Source organism: Dunckerocampus dactyliophorus, chromosome 16, assembly GCF_027744805.1.
Source record: "Dunckerocampus dactyliophorus isolate RoL2022-P2 chromosome 16, RoL_Ddac_1.1, whole genome shotgun sequence".
Lineage (NCBI taxonomy): Eukaryota > Metazoa > Chordata > Actinopteri > Syngnathiformes > Syngnathidae > Dunckerocampus > Dunckerocampus dactyliophorus.
The window spans coordinates 5409606-5432376 of record NC_072834.1 but is presented as its reverse complement, the minus strand read 5'-3'; the positions used below and the strand labels follow the sequence as shown (position 1 = coordinate 5432376).

General features: G+C 42.9%; 3 protein-coding genes across 4 annotated transcripts; 1 reads left to right on the top strand and 2 right to left on the bottom strand.

Annotated features, from left to right (window-relative positions):
- Positions 1-546: 546 nt before the first annotated feature.
- Positions 547-5341, bottom strand: mrpl22 (mitochondrial ribosomal protein L22). Its single transcript, XM_054755293.1, has 7 exons — positions 5295-5341; positions 5179-5221; positions 4843-4978; positions 4377-4442; positions 4220-4297; positions 4044-4113; positions 547-3331 (listed from the first exon to the last, which is right to left on the bottom strand). Exons 1-7 carry the CDS (start codon positions 5317-5319, stop codon positions 3123-3125), a joined length of 627 nt encoding a protein of 208 aa, XP_054611268.1. The 5' UTR covers positions 5320-5341; the 3' UTR covers positions 547-3122.
- Positions 5342-5613: 272 nt separating this feature from the next.
- Positions 5614-19406, top strand: gemin5 (gem (nuclear organelle) associated protein 5). Of its 2 annotated transcripts, none has more exons than XM_054754203.1 (27): positions 5614-5851; positions 6172-6326; positions 6387-6568; positions 6635-6804; positions 6867-6965; positions 7888-8020; positions 8092-8257; positions 8319-8531; positions 10013-10098; positions 10177-10259; positions 11484-11620; positions 11708-11781; positions 11858-12039; positions 13050-13189; positions 13263-13434; positions 13494-13670; positions 13748-13804; positions 13876-14001; positions 14339-14434; positions 14532-14669; positions 14744-14891; positions 14973-15092; positions 15166-15376; positions 15772-16044; positions 16113-16615; positions 16679-16766; positions 16823-19406. In XM_054754203.1, the coding sequence occupies exons 1-27, from the start codon at positions 5710-5712 to the stop codon at positions 16985-16987; spliced, it is 4236 nt and encodes a 1411-aa protein (XP_054610178.1). In that variant the 5' UTR covers positions 5614-5709; the 3' UTR covers positions 16988-19406. The 2 variants fall into 2 exon arrangements, with proteins under 2 accessions (XP_054610178.1, XP_054610179.1); XM_054754204.1 differs by having other exon boundaries at positions 19063-19403.
- Positions 17140-22240, bottom strand: cnot8 (CCR4-NOT transcription complex, subunit 8). The gene is made up of 7 exons (XM_054754212.1): positions 22152-22240; positions 21423-21648; positions 21156-21349; positions 19629-19790; positions 19403-19547; positions 17830-17940; positions 17140-17749 (listed from the first exon to the last, which is right to left on the bottom strand). Exons 2-7 carry the CDS (start codon positions 21537-21539, stop codon positions 17621-17623), a joined length of 858 nt encoding a protein of 285 aa, XP_054610187.1. The 5' UTR covers positions 21540-21648; positions 22152-22240; the 3' UTR covers positions 17140-17620.
- Between the last annotated feature and the right edge of the window lie 531 nt (positions 22241-22771).

The following is a 22771-nucleotide window of genomic DNA, read 5'->3' as shown; positions in this document are numbered from 1 at the left end:
GGCACTTACCACAGTTGCACCAACAAAAAGAAGCATCCTCGCAGTCGTTCCTCCAGGTGTGTGGGGTGCATACAAAGTATTTCCAGTGCTCATGAATAATATAGCCCAGACTATTTGGATCTTTCCTCAGGTTAATTACTGACATTTGCAGCATGTTTTCTTGTCCTGCTGTCAGATGAGAGACGGTACACAACTGATGACAAGCAACAAGCCAGGCGCCGCCGTGGCGTCCTTTGTGGCCCGCTTCATGAGGCCAGCAGAAGCTTGTCTACCGTTTAATAATTCACGTGTGTGGCTTCTCATGAAAACCACTGCGCATAAATGTTTCACCGCCAACAGCAAACTTCTGTCAAAGGTAATTTTGATTAGAGGGAAAAAGTTTGTTTTGCCTGTACATTTTGGGGACATGTATAATGCCCGAATGTGGGGAGTGTGATGTTGAAAAATAACAACAATAATAATAATGTGACATTGTGGCTGTTAACAGTTTGGGTCTGATATCAGATGCTAAACCCCCCCTCCCGCTCCCCCCCATTTTGTCCTGCGAGTCCAGTTCTGGTGGGATTTCTGTGACGAGGAACGTAGTTCTGCTTAGTTGCTGGGTCATTTAAGTAAAGACCTTGGCTTCTCAAAACAATATTAAATTAATGAATAAACACTGCGCTCTCTGCAGTTTAGTCCTTAAAAAAACCTTGGCCACTTATTGATGATATTCAGTACACATGAAAAATGCAGAGGGCTCAAATGTAGAATTAAAAAAATTAGAGCTGTCATTCTTTCAATATTCCATTACTTCCAAAATTCCCCTCCCCAAAGATCCAACATGACCTTGGAGGTGGACACAAAGCGCTGAGGGCTAATTAACATTCCACTAAATGGCGTGTATGCGCTTGCACTCAGCAAGACAGATCAAGGGCAGCAGACGGGAGCGGCAGCCACGTCATGAATTTCTAGAGGTGGGGGAGAAAAAAAAAGATGAAACCTTTTGCACTTTGAAAGAAATCGTTGGCGCCTTTTGCCGCGCGGGACCGACCCGACCTTCCAACCCGACACTGAGAGCGCTTGCTCGCTGAAATTGGATGCCAGCGAATGGCATTGCATGTGAAGTGTTAGCACTTGCGTGATGATGATGATGATGCACAGCTGAAGAACTGCACAAGTAATACATCAAATATTTTGTATGCCTAAAATTGTCATCCAGACTCATGCATTATTCACTGATATAATAACATTTGAAATGGTCACCACATTAATACGAGTAAAAAAACAAATAAATAAATCATCCACAGCTTCTTTGGGTTCAGTTATTTTTTCCATAAAGTTTTAGGCTAAAAGGGTGGCATGTACGACGGAGTATTAGGACTACATTTATTTAGAGAATAAAATCGCAAATTTACGAGAAAAAAAGTCGTAATATTACGAGAATAAAGTCGTACATTTACAAGAAAAAAAATCGTAAATGTACGACTTCATTCTCGTCAATGTGCGAGAAAAAAAAGTTGTAATATTAAGAGAATAAAGTCATAAATTTACGAGAATATTATTCTCGTAATATTCCGACTTTTTTCCCGTAAACTTACGACTTTATTTATTTTTTTATTCTAGAAATCTCAGATTTTAATACACCGTCGTGACAGGCACTGCCTGAGACAGCTATGAAAAGGGAGAACTTATGTCACCTGTGGCCTTGGGCACGCGGAGAGGGCGGGGTAAGGGAGGCGGAAGTGAGAAGCGCTAGACGTGCTTATCAGTTTGTGTTCAACTGCTCTGTTTTGAAACAAGAATAAAGTTTCCTTCCTTCCTGATGAGCTATGCTCTGTTTTCCCTCAGACAAGTAATATTACAACTTTATTCTTGTAAATTTACAACTTTACCCTCGTAATAGTACGACTTTTTTTCCTCATAACATTAGGACTTTATTCTTGGAATATTACGACTTTTTTCTTTTTACGACTTTAATAATAATAATAATAATAATAATAAGTAATAATCCAAGATTTCGAGAATAAAGTCGTAATTTGACGAAAATAAAGTTTTTCCCCCACTGTGGCCCTAATACTCCGTCATAGGCATACGGGAAAATTACAATTACGAGGAAAAAACTGAAGTAACGAGCAACGGTTACAACAAAGGTCATGTTGCAAGAAAAATGTTCTGTTGCGAGAAGTCGGAAAGCAAGAATAAGCGGAAGGTTTGAGAAGAAAGTTGTGATCAAATCAGCAGTGTTACAAAAAAGCTGTGATGTTACAACAATAAAGTTTGGCTGTTACAAAAAAAAAGTTGTAACGTTACAAGAAAAAGTCAGTGTTAGAAGGAAAAAGCCGTGGAGTCGTCATGTTACACGAACGTTGCAATGCCACAAGAGAAACGATGTAGTCACTATGAAAAAACGTAAAGCAGCGAGAATAAAGTCACGTTACACAACAATAAATATGCTGTAAGAACAAAGCTGGTCATGCTACAGTCGGAATGTCACAAGAAAAAAGTAACTCATAGGAACAAAGGCGTAACGATAGTAAGTTAAAGTTGAAATACTACAAGAAAAAGCTGTAATGTTACCAACATGTAAGGTTCCAAGAACATTGTGTAGCCACTCTAAAGGTCTTAAAGCATCAAACACATGCTATAAAAAAATGTTAGGAACAGAGATGTGATGTTACGAGGATGTTGCAAGAAAACAGACAAAAAAGTCTCACAAGAAAAATGGAGCACGTTATAAAGTCGCAAGGATAAACTCGTAACTAATATTACGAAGATTACAGGTACAAGAGCAAAATGTTTGTTACAAGAAGAAAATGGAAGTCATAGTAATGATGTCGAGTGACTGACATTTCCACACAAGTATAGCAAGTTACTCGTAAATCTAGTTTTGTATGTAACATCGCAAATTAATTATTCACATAAAATGCGTGATTACAACTTCATCCTTGTAATATTTCGGCTTATGTTGCATAATTACTCGGGTCTTTTCATATTTTCAATACAGCCCTCTTTCAATGCTACATTGCGGCTTTTCCAACAGTCGCCACAATAATCAAACAGCGCTAAGAGGGTCTCTTCACAAATTTATTTACAAATATGACTGACACGCACATACACTTGTATTACACGGCCCGTCCCGTCTACAGACTGTGTATGACGGTTCTTCTCTTGAGGCTCTGCACATACTCCTTGGCCTGGTCCAGGCTCGTCCTCTCCTCCGTTTTGGGTGGCGAGCCCTCCACTAGCTTGACGAAGTAGTGACAGTAAACTTTGTCCATGATGCCGAACATCCCTCTGCCGTGGTAGCGGATGCGCTTCAGGTACATCCCCTTACTGGAGAAAGACTCGGCTGCAGGCAGGGTGAAGGAACATTTCCCTCAACTAATGTTACATACTTGTGGGATTATAAAACCTACTTTCATGTGTCATTTTGATGTAAACGTGAGTGCCCCGCACAGGACATAAAATGCATGTTGGTTGGTAGTGTTGGATTGTCCTCTAGTGGACAGAAATGATATTGCAAAACATGCACATTCCGGAACTTGTTTCAACCCCAGAGCATTACTGCAGAATGTTACATTAAGATTGTTTTTTATCTTAAAAAGTTTTTATTGTCTATTCGTAATATCCACATAGGGAACTCATTGAAAAAAAAAAATCCAAATTTTAACCCAATAATTGTATTGGAATATATTACTTTAAGTGTTTTTTTTTTAATTTTATTTTATCAACTTTACAAAGTTTTCAATTATTTATTTTCAATGTATAATATTCCTAAAGCAGTAAAGCATTTTTATTTTATGTTATATTATCATTTTAAATGATTATATATTATATATAAATGTTATATCATATATAATTTTATTATATTTATATATTATATTTTAGTATTATTATATAATTTTCCATCTTTCAGGTTTCCACTGCCATATAAGCAACGAAATGGTTAGTTCTTATTTTTTCGTGCCGTTTTCACTTCTTGTTGGTGTAAGAGCGAAGTGTCCCAATACTGGTCTTCCTAGCTGTATGATTGAAAATATCATCGTCCTGCAAACACTCACCTACATACAAGTTGGATTTGTACTCCACGTTGTGGTTCTTTACCGCCATCTCCTGAGCTTCCAGGAGGACCTGCATTGGAAGATTGGAAATTATGACAATTGTGACATTTTTTTTGCTTTTATGAACAGCACATGGAATTAAATATATAAGCGGGCCAAAATATGCCGCTACAGACCTCTTTCATAACCTTGGCCCCTTTTTTGTCATTGAATTCCAACTGTGCGATGGCTTCATCGATGCTCATGCCTCGAATCTGCAAATGGCAACATTTGATCATATTTTTATTTGGATTTCCGTGCAGAATTTGGGTGCGTGACGTTGTTGGATCTCACCATTTTGGCTAGGTACCACATCTTGTCTTTGCTGTACTTTATCTGTCTTCTGGAATGATGGATCTCCTGTTGTAGGAAAAACAAAATAGAGCAGAGGCGTCAGACTCTTTTTCACCACAGGCCACATCACAGTTATGCCGTCAGAGGTCCACAGCTTTGCCTGAAATGTGTGCGCAACTGTACTGCCAGAAAACTCATCCAAGCAGGCTTCATCAGTTCTTGTTCAAAGACTAGATAGGACTAAACTGAGCAGGATCCAAACAAATTCCAAACATTTATTCAAGCAGGTTGAGGTACACCCCAACCAGGACTAGTTTCACTCTTTTGTGGTGCAAAACAACAGTCGTTAAGATGCAGTGGAGTGAGACCTTATGCCAATGACATGTCATTTGGGTGGAATGAGGCTGATTCCACCCTTATATTTCAACTAATATTTGTACAAATAATAGACTGCAGGGGGACATACTGCTGGTCTGCGGGGCTCATCTGGAAGCTGCGGTGGATACACGATCTTGTTCTTCCTCTCCCAGTTCTTTGCTTCCAGTGGAGTGCTGGTGTGGAGGCATGACATCTGCTGGGGTCCGCCTGCTACTGCTGCTAACCTGGACACACAATAAAATAAATACTTATCACAACGGCGAAATTGTAATAACTACTTGTATTTGTTCCGAAGACTTAATTTACTCCCACTGCTGCATAAATGCCGGAAATAACAGACCCTAGCAAAGCCTTTCTACTACTGTCTCACACCAATGTCCTTCTGATTAGCTTCAACGCTAACGTTACAAATAACTATTCTTACCTGGGATGAAAACGACCAAATATACTTCTGACTGACGAAAAACCTGCAAACACACACAGCAGTGTTAACCATGTGTTCAAATGTCACAATAAGTATTTTATGGACATGTTCCCTACCGCTCGTAGTTATGGCGGCGGCCATGATGGCTATTCCTACAACGAATCGATTTACGGCAATGTTGTGTTTGTCGTGACGTCATTGAAACCACTACATGTAGAACCCCGGCATACTTTATATGATCACTATAAGTGATACATCGCATAGTTAAAATATAATAATATTTGTATAAAGTCGTATGAAATGCTAAATCAAAGACATATATCACAACAAATCACGCACATTGTGCTGTGCTTGTTATTGTAGTTGCCTCTTGTATGGGCTAGCTCAGCTTCCGTACAAGCTGTATTTACGACACCGGGCCGTCATACGGTCGTTGTTGTGAACTCTTGGGGAAACATGTGAGGCGTGTTCATTTGTACAGTTCTTTTCAGATACTTTATCAATTAATTATTTAACCAATAAAGTCCAGACATGCATGAAAGGCTGCTTCCTGCCTCTCCGAACTGGTACTGTTCGCGGTGCTGTGACGTCAACAGCAGCGGTTTACTGGGCGTCGGAGCCAAAAACTTACTCTATTTGATTGACGTGTCTGCATCCACCTGCAGGACTGTAGGTGAGCGAGCGTCATTTGTATTCATTTTAAGAGTCTTACATAACTCGTGCCTGTTGACTGGAGTAGTGAAATAAATTCACAATTTTCTGGCATCCTCAGGTGGGATGATTAGTTTGCTGTGCATGCTAGCATGGCATACTTAGCTAATTTTTGGTTCATTTATGTCCAAGACTGCCACAAAAATTACTTAAAACTTTATTGTAAAAGTCAAGTAACGTGCACACCTTCTTTAAATGGTGGCCAATCCACTATTAGCTGTGACACGTGTTTTCTCTCAGTTTTGTTGTTGTGACATTTAACTATGCCATTTCATGATTCAGGTGTCCTCGTGGGCCATAAAGGCTTGGTGTCGGGCGTTTCTTTCTGCCGGGATTCGACACAAACTCACTTATGCGCCACCTCCTCTGGCGATGGCGTGGTCCTCTTCTGGGATACAAACACCCAAGCTCTTCTACGAGAAGATGCGGACCATCAGGTAGGTTGTCACTTTCCACGTCCAATCCCAGGCCTGTTTTAAAACCCGTTTCCTCCTCAGAACCCCATCTCGGCCTTGCACTGGTCCCCTCTGGACAAGAACCTGGTGGTGTCGGGGGATGAGAAGGGGATCGTGGTGTGCCACTGGTACAACACAGGGGACACAGCAAGTTTCTTCCCGGAGCCCAGAAGCATCGTCTGCCTCACCTGCTCCCCTCACACGTGGAGCACAGTGGCTGTCGGGTATGATTATTTATGTACTTTCAAATGTATGCACACAGTCACACGCTTTGTTGCGCTCTTCCAAAGGTACAAAGATGGCATGATTGTGCTGATTGACGTGAGCAAGAAAGGTGAGGTGACGCACCGTCTTCGCGGGCACGATGACGACATCCACTCTTTGGCGTGGTCTCCCCTCGGCGGCGAGGATGCCCTCTACTGCCGAACAGAGCCCAGCGACGGTGGCGGTGAGCTCCGAGGTAAATGATGTGTTTTTTTTAAATTTCATTTATTTCACACGTGATGCGGACATATCTTGCAGCATCCAATGGGATGAGTGCAGGTGAAGAGAAAGCCTGCTATCTTGCTTCTGGAAGCAAAGACCAGACGGTGAGGATTTGGAGCACGGCGACAGGGAAAGGTGAGGCGCTTTTGAAGCAGTTTTATTTGCGTATAAAGCTGTACATGGCTGGAACTACAGTGCTTTTAATTCTGTGCCCATGATTAATGATTGAGAAAAATAACTTGATAATTTACGGATTCAAATATGAACTAGAAAAACACTCGGAGAGCGCAGACCTCCGCCAAGTGCCATAATTCCCCCCCATATTGTGATTTACACCATATGAATATTTTATCTACATATTTACATTGCTAATGTTAAATGTTAGCATGCTAATACCTAGCATAATAGTGGTAAATGTTTATATAAGTGTCTAGCTATGGAAATGGCTAAAAATGCTACTATGCTAATGTTAGCATGCTAACACATAGCATAATAGTGCTAAGTGTTCATATGTGTCTAGGTATGAAAATGGCTAAAAAAACTCCTATGCTAATGTTAACATGCTAGCATTGCTAATATGCTAACGTTAGCATGCTAAAACCTGGCATGATAGTGCTAAGTGTTTATCTATGTGTCTACCCATGAAAATAGCCAAAAATGCAATGTTAACATGCTAGCAATACTAACATTAGCATGATAAGATTATAGCGCAATGTACCGGGAAGGCTAAATGTCCCGAATGAGTTGAGAACAGAACTTTGGAACGGTCTGAATCGGTTGAAAAATGTGGAAGTAGTTAGAACTCTTCAGATCAAAGGCATTTTGCATTCCGAAAAATGGGAACGTCAAGAAAAGTGGGAATTTTTGGTGTGTGCAAAATAGCAGGACATGTCCTTAATTAGTTGAATGCCTTGATGTTGGAACGGCCTGGAAAAGAAGAAAAACATTTTTAAAAAGTCTTCAAAAAGAATAATTTGTCAAAATTAAAACTTGTCGGTTATAAGAAAATTTACAACAAAGACGCCAATAAATCCACCAATTAAATTTCCCTTTGCAGGTGTGTCGACCTTGAAGCTGCCCTATCTGAAGAGAAGAGGTTCTGCCGTCGACCCGACCCTCAAAGAGAGACTCTGGCTCAACGTCCTTTGGCCTAAAGGACGTCCCACGCAACTGGTGTCCAGCTGCTTCAGGTGCTTCCATCACGACACCTGCTGGAGGTCGGCGTTCTCATGAGGTGGTTAACGTACGTGTTTGTGTGCAGTGGGGAGCTCCTCATGTGGGACTTAACCAGGACCGGGAAGCAGAAGTGGACCTTGTTTGGCTCGTCCTCCGAGGGACAAAACCACAGCAGGATCGTCTTCAACACGGCGTCCGTCACCCTGTGGGACGGCCGTGAGCTGCTCCTCAGCACGTCTTTGGACAGAGAGGTGTCCCTCATGTCTCACTGTACATCACATCTGTATTTGTCATAACCTTGTCTTCTTCAAGGTGAAATGCTGGGACCTGGCGTCCCTCAGCTGCTGCTGGACGCTGCCCACGCTGGGCGGGTTCGTGTACAGCCTCACCTTCTCGCCCGTCGGCACTGGCTGCCTCGCTGTGGGTGTGGGCGACAACATGATCCGGGTGTGGAACACGCTGTCCACACAGAACCACTACGACACACGCTGCTTCTGGCAGGGCATCAAGTCCAAGGTCACGTCGGTAAGAAGACAAGCTTTCATATTTTTCATAATATTCTGTATGAAAACTGGGTCTCGGTCTCGGTCAGATTTCTGTGATGAAGAACGTAGTTCCACGTAGTTGCTGGGGACAATTAAGTAAAGAGTTTGGCTTCTCAAAACAATACGTGTTCAAAAGACGAATACATTTGCGTCACAAAAATGCCTTCTCGAAAAAAAAATCAGACCTCTGGAAACGCTTGGCGTTATATATTTGTCTCCCGCCGTATCCCTGCGCACTGTCGCCTGTGCGTTCACGTGTGTGTGATGAAGATGCTCGCGTCTACTGGGGGGTGAGTCGCTGTTATCGGACTACAACGCTGATGGGGATGTCATACAGCTTCATGTCAAAAAATCCGAACTATCGCTTTAAGGAGGTTCTAAGTAGAGCTTCACAATGCAAAAAGAAGAAATGGAGATAAAAAAAAACAACCAAAAAACCCTGAAATAGAAACAAAATGTTCATATAAAGGACTCCGTAATGAGTAACTGTGTCATTCTTGTTAATCACCCTCGAAAATGGGTTTAATTGGTTCTTGGCAGGATTATATATATTTGTAGATATTAGCGCCACATTAACTGCAAATTGATATCAAATGAAGAGATGGCACACGTGTGAAAATCTATACACCTTTTTAATAGCAGAATATTTGGAATCAGACTTGAACTGTGTTATGACGAGTTGCGTTCAAAGACACCTCGTCATTTAAGCTGAACTCGCGTTTTGAGTGAATTTTCTGGGATTTCCGAGCACACCTAAATGCAGCAAATTGTACTTCCGCAAGTGAGCGATGGAGAATATCCACTTATTGTTTTTCTTTGCTTCGCTGTTTATTCACACCACACACACACGCGTGCATAATAAAGACGACGTTGCGATGTTCGGCGTGTCCATGAATGCATGTCGTGGTCTGTCCAGTGACAATAAGGAAGTGTCGTCGCAATGACAAGGACGCAAGGACTGTTTGGTGTCGGAATAGCACTGCTGTTTATGTGTTCAGGTAGGAATAAAGTTATGAAAGAGCGTCAGACACTAAGCGACTCTGTGGGGAGCTATGCTGCCGGCTATCGTCATAACAGAGAGCCGTGGCTTTCCATGGTGCGTTACGCTAAACAATTTTAACGTAATTAATGAAATAAATGAGTTACTGCCGTTAACGCGCTATTTTTGACAGCCCGAGTAGTAATATATGATAATAAAATATAAGCAGTTTTATTTATCATCAAGCAGACACGCACTTTCATGGCAAAGGGCTTTTTGGTGCATGTTTGTTGTGATAATGCCTGAAATATTTTCTTTTTCTAGCTCTGGGGTGCTGAAAATGCTCGAAAATGAGATTTAAAGAGTGCTTTAATTTGTCGAGAGAAGTGCAGTCATTAGCGCAGTAGTCCCACAATGCGCGCCGTTTTTCATTTTGTGTACGTGTTGAAGCCCATAAAAGAGGTTTTGTTTCCAAATCGCAGCTGGCTTGGCACCCGAAAAGAGAGGGAACCTTGTCGTTTGGCACCGACGACGGGAAAGTTGGAATCTACGATGTCTTCTCCAATAAGTAAGAACTGTTTTTTGTTGTCGAGTATTATTTAGTGCACATTACTTACTGTTTTTTTTTTTCTTCATGTTCTCACAGGCCTCCGCAGATCTCCAGCTCCTACCACAAAAAGACGGTGTACTCTCTGGCCTGGGGACCGTCGCTGCCACCGATGTCATTTGGTAAAGCGCCTTTTTGAACAGCCAAGCAACACAAACACTGGCTGCCATTCTTGTAATTGACGGTGTTACTGAATTAGCGGAGTTCATTGAAAGCAGCTTTGGGCAGACGGTGTTGTAATTAGTCCAAGCAACTGAGTGTTGCCATGCCGACCATCTGCTTGGTGGCTTTTAATGGAAGCAAAACGATCTTTTAATGTCAGGGCAGGTCATTTGTCTTATTAAGAGTGTTACATTCTGTTTTCTTTTACATTTTTGAACACCTGCTTGCTGAGTGGACATCGTCCAACAGCTGCCGAACTCTAACTGACTACAAATGCAATAAAATGAATGAGTTTTGCCTTTCTAACGATCATAAGACTTGGTTGTCTGAAAGGTACTAATTTGATTATAAATGATTACAGCACTTGTTGGGCACAACTTGGAAAAATGAGGCTATCAATATCTGATGCAGTATCGATATCGCATCCTAAGCGATAGCGTGATATACCGTAATATCAATATTTTGTACCACCCCCGATTCACATGTCTAACATGTCATTTCGTGCACATACTTGGATGAAGGACAGTATTGATATTTGATACAGATGTATTGATGAGCCTGAGAGGGAACGATCACAATATTGATATTTTGTCCCACCCTTAATTCAGTTGAGAGTTTCAGTATCTGATGCATCGATATTGAAGCCTGAGAGATAATAACGCAATATCGATATTTTTCACCATCCCCGATTCACATTATTAAACAGTCATTTAGTGCACGACTAGACTGTATAGCTCTATCTGAGGTGGTTGTATCGATACTGTAGCTTGAGAGGTCACTATTGATATCTGATCTGAATCCTGCATAGATAACTCAGACTCTGATATGATATGACCTTACACCTTACTTGTATTATATAAATTCACATCAACTTGTCTTAAAGGGTGGTATTGATGTGATACTGTACTGCGAACGATAATGATGCACTATCAATTTTTGTCCCACTCCCAAATCACACCACGTTAAAAAGTCAGACTAATAATTTACCAAAGGAAAATAACCGTATCACTATCTGATGCAGTTACGTCTCTACTGTGAACATGAACAATAACAGCGGACTATCTCCTGGTATTTTTGAACCGTCCAGATTTATGAAGTTGCATGAGAAGGGCAAAAAGTATGACTTTTTTTTTATTTTATTGTTTTTAAATCAAACCTATTGTGACTTTAATATGATTTATTAGGGTCAGCAGAGGGCAAGCCATCCTACAGCTTGTACAGCTGCGCCGGCGAGGGCGTCATTCTGCAGCATGACCCGTACAAGTTGAGTGGCGACGCCAGCGATATCAACAGCCTCATCCGGGAGACCAACAACATCAAGGTGGCAGGCGCCAAACGCAAAACCTGTCCAACAATAACTGCTACTTTACTTAAAGAGGTTATAAATGGTGACGTGTTTTTTTAACAGCACAAACTGTCTCCACACACTGACCTCAGCTGGAAGCCGGATGGCAAAGTGGTCGCTATTGGCAACGAGGACGGGTAACGTGAAGGACGACCCCATATAGTGCTTGAGCATCTGTCCTCCTCATCCAATCCCGCTTGTTTTCCCCCTCAGGTGCATCGACGTCTATCAGGCTCCGTCTCTGAAGCTCCTGTGCAGCATCCAGCAGCACCACAAGATCATCAACACGCTGCGATGGCACCCCGAACACAACGCGCCCCCAGAGCTGCACGGCCTGCTGGCCTCGGGTTCCAGCAATGCCATCGTCTACGTGCACGACCTACGCTCTGTAATAGGTAAAATGCAAAATTTTGGTTAGGAAAAGGAAACTGTCCGAGGAAATTAACAAATGCAAATTCAATTCTACTCTGCACAATACATTCCTCAATCTTATTCTATGAAAGGATATTTCAGCTATGCGACAAGATTTCTTGTTCAGAAAAAACACTCTCGTGGGCACTAGGCCTGGGATGGTGGCATAAAAATGAATGAATCACACCAAAAATGACAAGGAACTTGATCATTTTTCCTCGTTATATTGCCATGTGCATGCGTCTGTTTTCTGTTTTCCTCATCTCTCGCCTCCAAACAGGTGTGTGGAGGATTCGCTCTGTGCATTGGTTTCAGCACCTTGGCGTGTTTGTTCCATAGAACAGCGGCATTAACGGAGTGAGCTCTTTTGTCCGTCATACAGTCTCTTAGTGGGTGGAGGCGGGACTGCGAGCATACACACACAGTGTGCAGATGAGTGTAACATAGCAGAAATTAAATTAGTAGATTGCAATATAATGTCATATTTTTTCATTGTACTTTTTCATAAAGCAATGTTAAAATCGTGTCTCGTCTTGTTCTGGTAGACTCAATCTCACGGACAATATTCTCTTAAAATTTGTTTTTTCTCGTAATATGGCCTTTTTTGACTCAGTTCTAGCAATTCAGTGTAAAGCTCATTATCTGACACGTTAGCATCATTTAACACAAGAATCCAACATTCTAACAACATTTATAGGTCAGAAAAGAGGAAAAGCATAATAGGTCCCCTTTAAGTTATATTGAGTTTTCCCATTTCAGAGATAACGGCCGCTCTCCAATTATTGCTTGCTTCCTACTAACCAGTCTTTGCACTTGAACTAAATAACACCTCGATGCTAATTGGTGTGTTTATGTGTGTTAGATGAAAGCTAACTGATCAAATAGTCAGACAGCATTTTATGGTACAGGCTTATAAACAACTGAATACAATGAGTCACATGTACTGTATGTTGTTTGTACACTGGTTGTGTTGGTTGTTTGATTCTTAACACAGAGAACCCTCCAGAGAGCCCCCTGGTGTTGACAGAGTCGTACCGCAGGCTGTGTGGTCACACTTCCAAAATCACTGGGATGTCCTGGAGTCCTCACCACAGCGGCAAACTGGTCACTGTGTCCTACGACGGCACCGCCCAGGTCTGTGCCGCCCTTTGTAGGTCAAATACTTAAGATGGAGACATTTTATTGGGAATTTTTTTGTGGCGTTCAGGTGTGGGACGTGCAGCAGGAAATGGAGGTCTCCAACTACCGGGGTCATGTGGGGTACCTGCTGTGCGTGGACTGGTCCCCCGTCGACCCGGATGTCATCTGGACCGGAGGGAAGGACTTCACCGTGCAGGAGTGGAGAGTCTCCAAGCAGGAGTTCACAAAGCCCCCCAAAGGTGACAGCCAACAAAACCAAAAGTGCGTGTTTGTTTACTTAATGTACAACTCGTCACAGGAAAGAAGATGCTGGACCTGAAGGAGAAGGCCAAACAGAAGAAGAAGACCAAGAAGCCAACGCCAGAGGTTAACAGTGAGCCTGTGGCTGAGGTGGCCAGCACAGGACAGGGACCTTCGGATGAAGATGAAGAACAGGTGGAGGTCATCTCTGCAAGCAGTCCTGTGCCTCCAACAGGTAAAAAAACCCCCCAAAAAACATCACACCTTTTTAAAGGGTTTGTACCTTTACGCTAACACCTCCTATCAACTTAGCCTCCTCAGCAGCTCAAAGGAAACCCTCGAGTCTAGTGAAGTGCAGAGACAAACCAGGTATTTTTAGATCATAACTTAACATGCATTGATGGATTTGTACAGATATGAACATGTGTTTACATGTGCAGACTCAAACCTGCAGAAGAGGAAGAAGGCGCGCTCCTTGCTGCCTGTCAGCACCGCCATGGATCATCGGCCCAAAGAGGAGCTCCTGCAGGACTGCCTCACCCTGGCGGCCGTCACACACGGCAGCGGTGAGTGTTTGGACATTCATCTGAATCCTCATCGTCATTATATAGGCCGATATAATCCGATGTCCAATGTGTATTTGCTGATATCGGCCCAATATCCAATATTAATATTAATATTATTATTTATCGGATCCGATGAATTAATTTGTAGCACAATGGAGTACGTATAATCACAGTTTGGGTTTCAATATTATAAATGGAATCTGTTAAATGTATTTAATACATACCGTATTGGCATGTTGGTGTGCATCCTTGCATCCAGTATGATACATGGGATTCAGCCATAGTTTCCTGGATAGCAATGCTCCATTTGTTTATGTCATATATGTTTTGTTTCTAGGGCCCCCTGCAGGTTGTGTCCCAGGCCAGGGTGAGCACGTCCACCTGGGCCTCTTCTCTGACAGAGCAGCTCTGCATCGTATGTTTGATGCCGAAGGTGCGCTTGGTTTATGCTCCCTCTTAGCTCCGACGCACAGAAGAAGTGACTCAACAAAGTCTGTTTGTTATGAATTGTGTGCGTCTTGTCCTTGCAGAGGAGAGTCACGTGGAGTCCGGCCACTTTGAATCGGTGGTCTACCTACGTCTGTGGAGCGGAGACCTGGAGGGGGCGCTGCAGCTGGCCGCTGAGAGAGGAGAACTCAACGACCACCTCCTCTCCATGGCGCCAATGGGTGACTTGGTTGTTCACTGTAGAACATTCTAATTCGCCCATTATGTTCATTCTTACTTTTAACACTTTTCGTAGGGGGCTTCAAGGTGTGGCACAGCATGGTGGAGCGCTACGTCAAGCAGCTGTGTCTGCAGGAGCAGTACCTGAAGGCGGCATCTCACCTGCTGTCAATCAACAAGCTGTACGACGCCATCGACCTGCTGCGCTCTCATAAGCTCTACAGGTGACAAAAGAACAAATAATAAGAACACTACAATTTCAATGTATCATTTGACAGGGCTAATATCAATATATTGTATTGTAGGGAGGCCATCGCTCTGGTCAAAGCCAGGCTGCCATTGGAAGATCCGGTCCTAAAGGAGCTGTACACCTGCTGGGCCTCCATGCTGGAAAAGGACGGACATTTCTCTGCCGCCGCTAAATGGTGACTCCACTCTTTCTTTCACAACCTGTCTTTTCAGTTTAAAAATGCTTACAACTACAATACAATCTCATAGTTACATCGCTGTCGGCGCCAGTTTCGACGCCGCCAAGGTCATTGCCCGCAAGAGCGACATCTCTTCGCTGAGGACAGCGACCGCTCTAGCCAGTGTCTCGGGCGAGGACGCGCTGGCCCAGTCGCTGGCTCTGCGATGCGCCAAAGACTTGGCCTCCATGGGGGACTGGATTGCCGCTCAGCAGGTCCTCGCCTCACAGAAAAGCCTGCTGGTCAGTGCCTCAACACTTTAATCACACTGTCTAGAAAAATTCCCATGGCCTGCTACCTGTTGCTGACCTCTGTTAGTGTGTGGGTGTTAAAACTAGCTTAACAAAAACAATGATAATCGCTGTATGGATTCAGTATGTGAAAATGGCCTCCTTTCATGGAGAAGTGCTGAAGCAGAATGCTAACATGCTAACAGTTGGTATGTTAACAGGTAAAGATAGGAAAAGCAGTTCTAAGAGCATTATGACCATTTATTTGGTGTCCCTAACATTTAGGGTGTTTCTACTATTTCAGCCTCATGTGCACACACATTTCCGCTATACCTAATATTTTGAGTATGCCTAATCTACTGCAAACCAATAATTGTAAATTGAGTTTGAGTGATTGCTTTCTGCAGGGGCACAGACTTCACCTCAGCATGACCGAGCTGCTGTACGCCGCTCTGACACAGACGGGCTTTGTCCCCGAGTCGGGCATCATAGGTCATGCATGGGCGTCACCGTCAAGCGAGAACCACATCCTGGAGCAGGCACAAGAAATCTGGTCCGAGCAGTTTGGCGTTTCTAAAGTGGAGTCAGCGGGGGGTCGGGGTAACCTTGAGGATCTCTTGCAGGAACTCAAGAGCGTGGCGAGTCCGACTAGGGTCACCGCCAGTCTTCCTCTCACACAGGTGCAAACTCAGTACTGGATCCATCAGATGAGGACTACAATGATGGAGTAATGGTGGTTCCATTTTAGGTGCTGCTGTCATCGTCTCTCCACGTGGCTCGCAGCGTCCTCAGCTGGTCGCTGGATGACGCAGACCAGCTGATAAAGGAGCTGTGGCAGGCAGTGGCATGTTTCAGAGAGGCTGCGGACTTCGCTGTCTATGCTGAAATCTGCAGGATTCTTATCCCTGGCGGTGATGTCAGCGCCTTGGTGAAGACGAAACCTCTCGTGTCCGAAGACGCCAAAGCGGCTGCCGACAGCCTGCAGGCGTGGGTCCTCTACCACAGGCTGTACAAGAACTGGTGGCGCCGCCCAGATGACCACCACCAGGAGGCCATCGTCACCAACGGTCTCAGTCAGCTCGGCTTTGATGTGTCGCTGCTTCTGTCCGATGCTCACGCTGCCTGTCAGGCCGAGCAGAGGTCAGTCAGAGAGATCCAGGAGCACCTGGCTGCTATGGTGATGCAGCACAGCCGCATCAACGCCACCAATGGGGATGCTCCAGAGCACCATCTTGAGGAGACTAACCAGCAGTAAGCTATTATATTGAGGGCTGGAAACGGCTCAGAGACACAAGTGTCTTTGTTTACTCTTAGGTCTAAAGAGGAGGACACTTTCCTTTCCTTGACCACAAAGATGTCCAGGCACCAAACGCAGCTGGCCAACATTCCCGACACCATCAAGGTACGAACCCAGTCCATTTTAACCAAAGTTCTACTAACATTGTCTTTGTTTTCTAGTTGTATCCTCATCCAGATGTCACCGAGTGCTGCCTGATCCTCCTTCACCTTAGCCAGTCATCCCTGTCCGTCCCTCAGTCTCTGCAGCAAGAGGCTAAAGACCTGCTGCGAAAATACGCAACCAGCCCAGCGCTCCGGAAGGCCTCCAATCGATTCCTGAGCTGAGTCTTTTGACAAAAAAAAAAACCCCACCAAAAAAACCCCGCACTTCCACTGTACAGCTCTTTGTTGAATTAAAATGAAAAGTCAAAAAGTGGCAAAATTGGACTTAATTTTTGCTGCATTTGATAGTTTTAGAAAAAAAATGCAAAAAAGTGTACATGTAAAATAGAAAACAATTTAATATACAACTGTTTAAAACAATGCAGAACGTAAAACAAACGGTAACCACAACATCGTGAAGCTGACGCTGGACAATGAATGAGAACAGTAGTTTGTCCAAAGGAGGAAGCATGCTCACTGTTAAAACCTTTCATGTAAAGGGCTGTGGAGAAATGCTAAAACATTTTTATTTTGCATCAAAAAAATGTTTCTTAATTTACAGGCCCTTTCCGGCCGTGTTCACTTTTAAAAAGAAGTGAGTGCCGCTGGTGGAAAAAACAGGCGCTGGTCCCACACTGCTACATCCAAAAAAAAAAAAAGATTTTAAAAGGGTTCTGGATACTTGACTGTTTACTCGGTAAAAGCCTCTAAAAGAAAAACGTGTGCTGATCCCAGAAAGTGTCTGCTGTGAAGAGACCTGAATAGACAGGTTGGTCATGTGAAGATTTTGTTTTGTTTTTTTAAAAAGTGCAACTGTCAGTGCTTGTTGTTGGTCTCCTCCTGACCCGAGCTGGAGATGCCATTCTGGGGCTGGCTGGAGCCGGAGCCCAGGCCGTACAACCTCCCACAATACTTTGCGTCGTCAATGTTGTCCTCAAAGAAAAGCTGAACAGAAGAACAGAGTCAGGAGGCCCTCTGCAGGTGGAAGGGTGTAGTGCAGCAAAATGGGATGCGCTTGAGTTTACCTCTTTCATCCTGAAGAACGCCATCCCCGTGAGCAGCGAATCAGAACCCGCTTGATGCTGCCTCCCAATCCTTTTCAGTTCCAACTGATCCGCCACTTCCTGTAACCCGCCCTGAGTGCGAAAACATTTTGTTTGGACGTTTTTCCACAAAATCACCACTTGTTCCACCTGGAGGACTCTGAATTAAAAAGGTTAGAGAAATGAATGCTGCACCCAAAAACAGATGCCTTGATTTTTCATTTTGGTGGAAAAAAATAACAGGCGGTAACATAAGATTGCTTTAATTTACATTTCTTTGAGGTAAGTGTCACTGATGTGGCATCTGTAAAGCTGACATTTATGGTGACGTCCAACTGCTTAACATTTACTGTTACTGTCGCAGAAAAAAATTGCCAATTGGCTATTTTGGTTGGGGAAAATTAATTTATATACATGGTTTCATAATACACAATGGTGTCATTGTTTTTGTCAGGTATATTTGAAATAGTAAAAAAAAAAAAATGTAGATTAGAAATGGGATGCGTACAATATACATGGGGTAAATATTGTACATTTAAAAACATGATTGTAACCTATGGTGTACAATGAGATATGAATATTAAACAACAAATTAGGGATGTCTGATAATATCGGCTCACCAGCCTGATGTCGGCATAAAAACGTCATATCGGTATCAGGTTTTTTCCCCCAATAATGAAAACAGATTTGTTTTTTTAACTGCTGTATATAGGCCTATGGGCTCCCGTATTTTCCAGCACACAAATGATGACCTCACCAAAACATGTCTAAAGCGTGTAAACAACCCTGTTTAGCTAGGAACAAGCTTGCTCGCCCTGTACCCGACTACCATTATGTATCTGTGTCTGTGGTGTCTCCTTCGGACCTTAAACTTGCAATGACTGCAAAGCATTGGTTATATGAAGTGGAACCAAGGCTTCTTCCTTCAATACTTCCAATTCCCAGGGCGAATTATTATTATTAGCTACAGTACATATGCTTTGTGTTATAAGTGACAAAGCAAGTTAGTGTAATATTGAATAAAATATTTCTTTAACACTTTAGACACCCCGGTTTACAGTGTTTCTTTTTAGAATGTAACAGTTTAAACAGTGTATTATTTTGTGGTTAGCAAATTACAGTTCCTTATTAGCTGAAGTCCATCTCTACTGAACACTGACGGCACACTGCTTTTATCTTATGATCTTGTCTTTGTCCGTTTATGTCTTTCACCAGGTGGCAAAGTGATCAAAAATAGAAGACTAACAATGCAAGAGGGTCTCTCAGCTCTGGATTTTCCTTGGCACTATCGCTAGCCACAACCCCGTTCTTGCCAAAGGCTGAGCCGTACCGTTTTCTTCCTTCTCGATCTCCGCTTCCACGTCGAATGCCTCGTCTGCGTTCAAGAGCACTACCCAAGCTTGTGGAGGTGCATCATAATGCCCAATGCCCAATGAAATGTTTACTGTACAGGACATCGGTACGCAGTTGTACTGAATCAAAGGGTTATGTTCTGAAAATGTATTTGCACAAATAGAAGTCTGGTACTTTCTACAAATAAGAATGGTGTTTTTACCTTGAGGTTCTTGCAGCTCTTCATTAAATACTTGACGTCATAGATGGCGGGGAAGAAAAGGTTGAGGATCTGGAAGAAGTCGTGCTCCTCCTCGGGTAGCCGGGCGTCTGTCAGCAACTTCACCAGGTAGCCAAAGTCGTACCCGCTGGAAGACGGTCATTCATTCATTCATTCATTCCAAGTAAAATGCTACGGCCATTACTCTGAGTCATTACACTAAGCCGACCTGTGGAAGGAGAGCCACTTGACATTCTCGCACAGCACCAGTCCCGACGTCATGAGGAGCTCGGCGAAGTAGAGCGTGTCGATGCCTTCCTCTTCGTGTTTCTTGAACTGAAGACCCGAGTTCTGCAGCAGGTCTATGGAGTCCTGTGAGTACATGTCTTCTCTGGAATGACAGAAGTACAATTATAATCCATCATGCGGACTCAATCTACCTTTCGTATTAAGACTGCGTTGCTTTTTCAATATGTAAATTCAGGCCCATCTAATGGAATGCTTCCCAAAAACTTCAGTGAAAATATATTCTTTATTTTCCCCCACTTTCAACAAATCAATCATCTAAAACCTTTTTTTGTTTACGTTTTTCAACAGTATTGGAGTACTCTAGACATGAAATAACGCCCTTATAGTCACCTTTACACTCGTACAACCCAATATGGTAGACATTGTCACAGAAAATAAGACATGTTAGCATTGGAAGCATTCCTTGATGTTCCTGTATTTACTTCGGGTACTTCCTGCGGTGGCTATTGTCTCATCAATGTAACGTTACTGACACCTAGTGACCGCGGTAGAATACTACATACCACCGCGTGTCTTTCAGTGCATTTTCTGAATGCCTTATATTTGTATTTTAGTTCGTTTGGTCATTTTCATGCTTGAAAATGATTAATTGTCCAAACATACAGTATGTACATTTTGCGGAAACATGCATTTTTTTAACTAATAGGCAGTAGTCAACCACAGCGGTGATTTATTAATGTTTTAAAAATCGTGATAAGAGTGAAGCCACGAAATTTAAGGCGCAATGTGGCAAGGGACGACAGTACTTCAGCCTGAAATATACATTTAAAATAGTAATTTGGATTTTTAACCCTTTAAAAAGGCCCGTATGTATACAGAACTACTTTTATTGGGGGAAATAAATGTTATTTTTCATGAAATACATTTGAAGGAGTATTTGCTTACTCCTTGCATAATTAGAAGCTCACACTGTGGGTCCTCCGGGCAGCTTAGCAAAAACCGCTGTAAATTTTCACTTTTAAGTGAGTCAGTCAGTCTTTTAAAACTACTTCAGACTGAATGATACATCTCGAATCAAGACAAGTACATTTATAAAGCTAGAAAACAATACAAGGTGTGAAATGTTGCTGCATGCTTTGAATGGGAAAAAAAGTAGCTAGTGGTGGACCAATATTGAAATTAAAAACGGAAAGTCAGCAATCCAATTTGAAATATTAACATTAAGGATTACATTAGTTTATGCTAAAATAAATACAGGTCAAAACTGCATTTTCAATGAGCCATTTTTGGTCATGAGGAATAAATGCGTCACTTTTATGGCAGCTTTGTGATTTTAGACTACATTAAAGAACAATTGGCAATTCTAATACGTAATATTAAATATCCTCTAGCAAATCCAACCTCTGTTCATTCACCACAGCCAAAATGGCTTGAAAATAATAAACTGAATGGCACCGAATGCCTTTAGGATCTAGTCAAAACACGAGAGTGGGGGCGTCGTACATACGTGAGGTTAAACTTGAAGTTGAACTGCCACGTCGTCGTGCCTGGCGGGTAGTCGCCGTCCTCATTCATGAACGTGAGACCCAGCTGGATGATCTTTAAGAGATCCACGTTACACCGCAGCAGCTGGTACTGGTAGTCCACCGTGCTGCGGAACTCGCCGATCGGCCGCACGACGACTCCAGGGAATTCTGTGTCCTGGAAGGACAAAGGGTTTCTGTGTTTATCGTCCTACAACTATCCACCGTACCCATTCTCCTATAAGTCGTACCATGGCGATGTAGTTGTAGCTTTGTATTATCTGGCGTATTTTCCTCATTTCCTCCTCCACGTTGCTGGCCCAGACCTCGCAGATTATCTGACTGGCATCAGTAAGTGCGGCCGGCATGTTGGCAGGTGGCGAGAGCTTGAAGACCTCGACAACTCTGCGGCGCTTTGGTAGGGGGCGTTAAGGAAGGAAGGGAGGGAGGATGGTGTGATGAGGAAATAAAAAATATCTGAGAGGGAAGACAGAAGACAGTTATATAAACATCATGGAGACAATTCGGTGTTGCGCTTTGACTGTAAAACACTCCTTACATGAATAATGCTCATTGGGTGTGAATAAATATTGGACAAAATATCAAATCTTAAAGCAGCAACTTTACGTTGCGCGTTGCATGATGGGTCATATCTGTGTTGTTTACAATCTCAGTCACGCTAACATGTGTGGCTATTTCGAAAACCGCCAAATATTATAAAATTAATTAATTACTTTCCTACAAAGGCTAAATACTAAAACATGTTAAGATATTAATGAGTTATGTTTCTTTAAGTAACGGCGCTGAGTCTTTTAGCATCAAACGGCTAATCGCTGTTATCTAGAAGCATCATGGCGCTATCGACAGTACGGATATTATTTTGTCATGAAACAGATCTTATGCATAAACGACAGTGCATACGCACGCCGCCACAGACAAAGACAGTCACAGTGTTTACTAAATAAATAAAATAGTTTTACCAGAAGAATTCCTCGACGTTACCAGTCGAGCTACTAGCAAGTGCCGCGCCGGACTTGTTCGTGGTTTCCGTTTGCGTCTGCCAGTGCCTGTACTTCCGTCTTTGTACATGTAGAGCAGCGCTTTAAATGTGGACACTGGCCCCTAGCGTTCCGGAGTGTAACAGCAACCTTGCCACACTTGCAGGGGTCGCCAACATTCTGTATTTTCAACTAAGGACAGCTCCCTTCAAAAGTATTCTTATTCTCCACGTAATCTCACCAAATGTATAAATAGTCATAAATAAAGACATAAATTAAAACACAAGTAATATGCTTACCCTAGTCAAAGATCCAGATCTGCGCTCGAATCTCCGTTGGGCATCTCTGTGTGGAGTTTGCATGTTCTCCCCGTGCGTGCGTGGGTTTTCTCCGGGTACTCCCATATTCCAAAAACATGCATGTTAGGTTAATTGGCGACTCTAAATTGTCCATAGGTATGAATGTGAGTGGATGGTTGTTTGGCTATATGTGTCCTGCAATTGGCTGTTGATCAGTCCAGGGTGTACCACGCCTCTCGCCCGAAATCAGCTGGGATAGGCTCCAGCATACCCGCAACCCTAGTGAAGATAAGCAGCATAGAA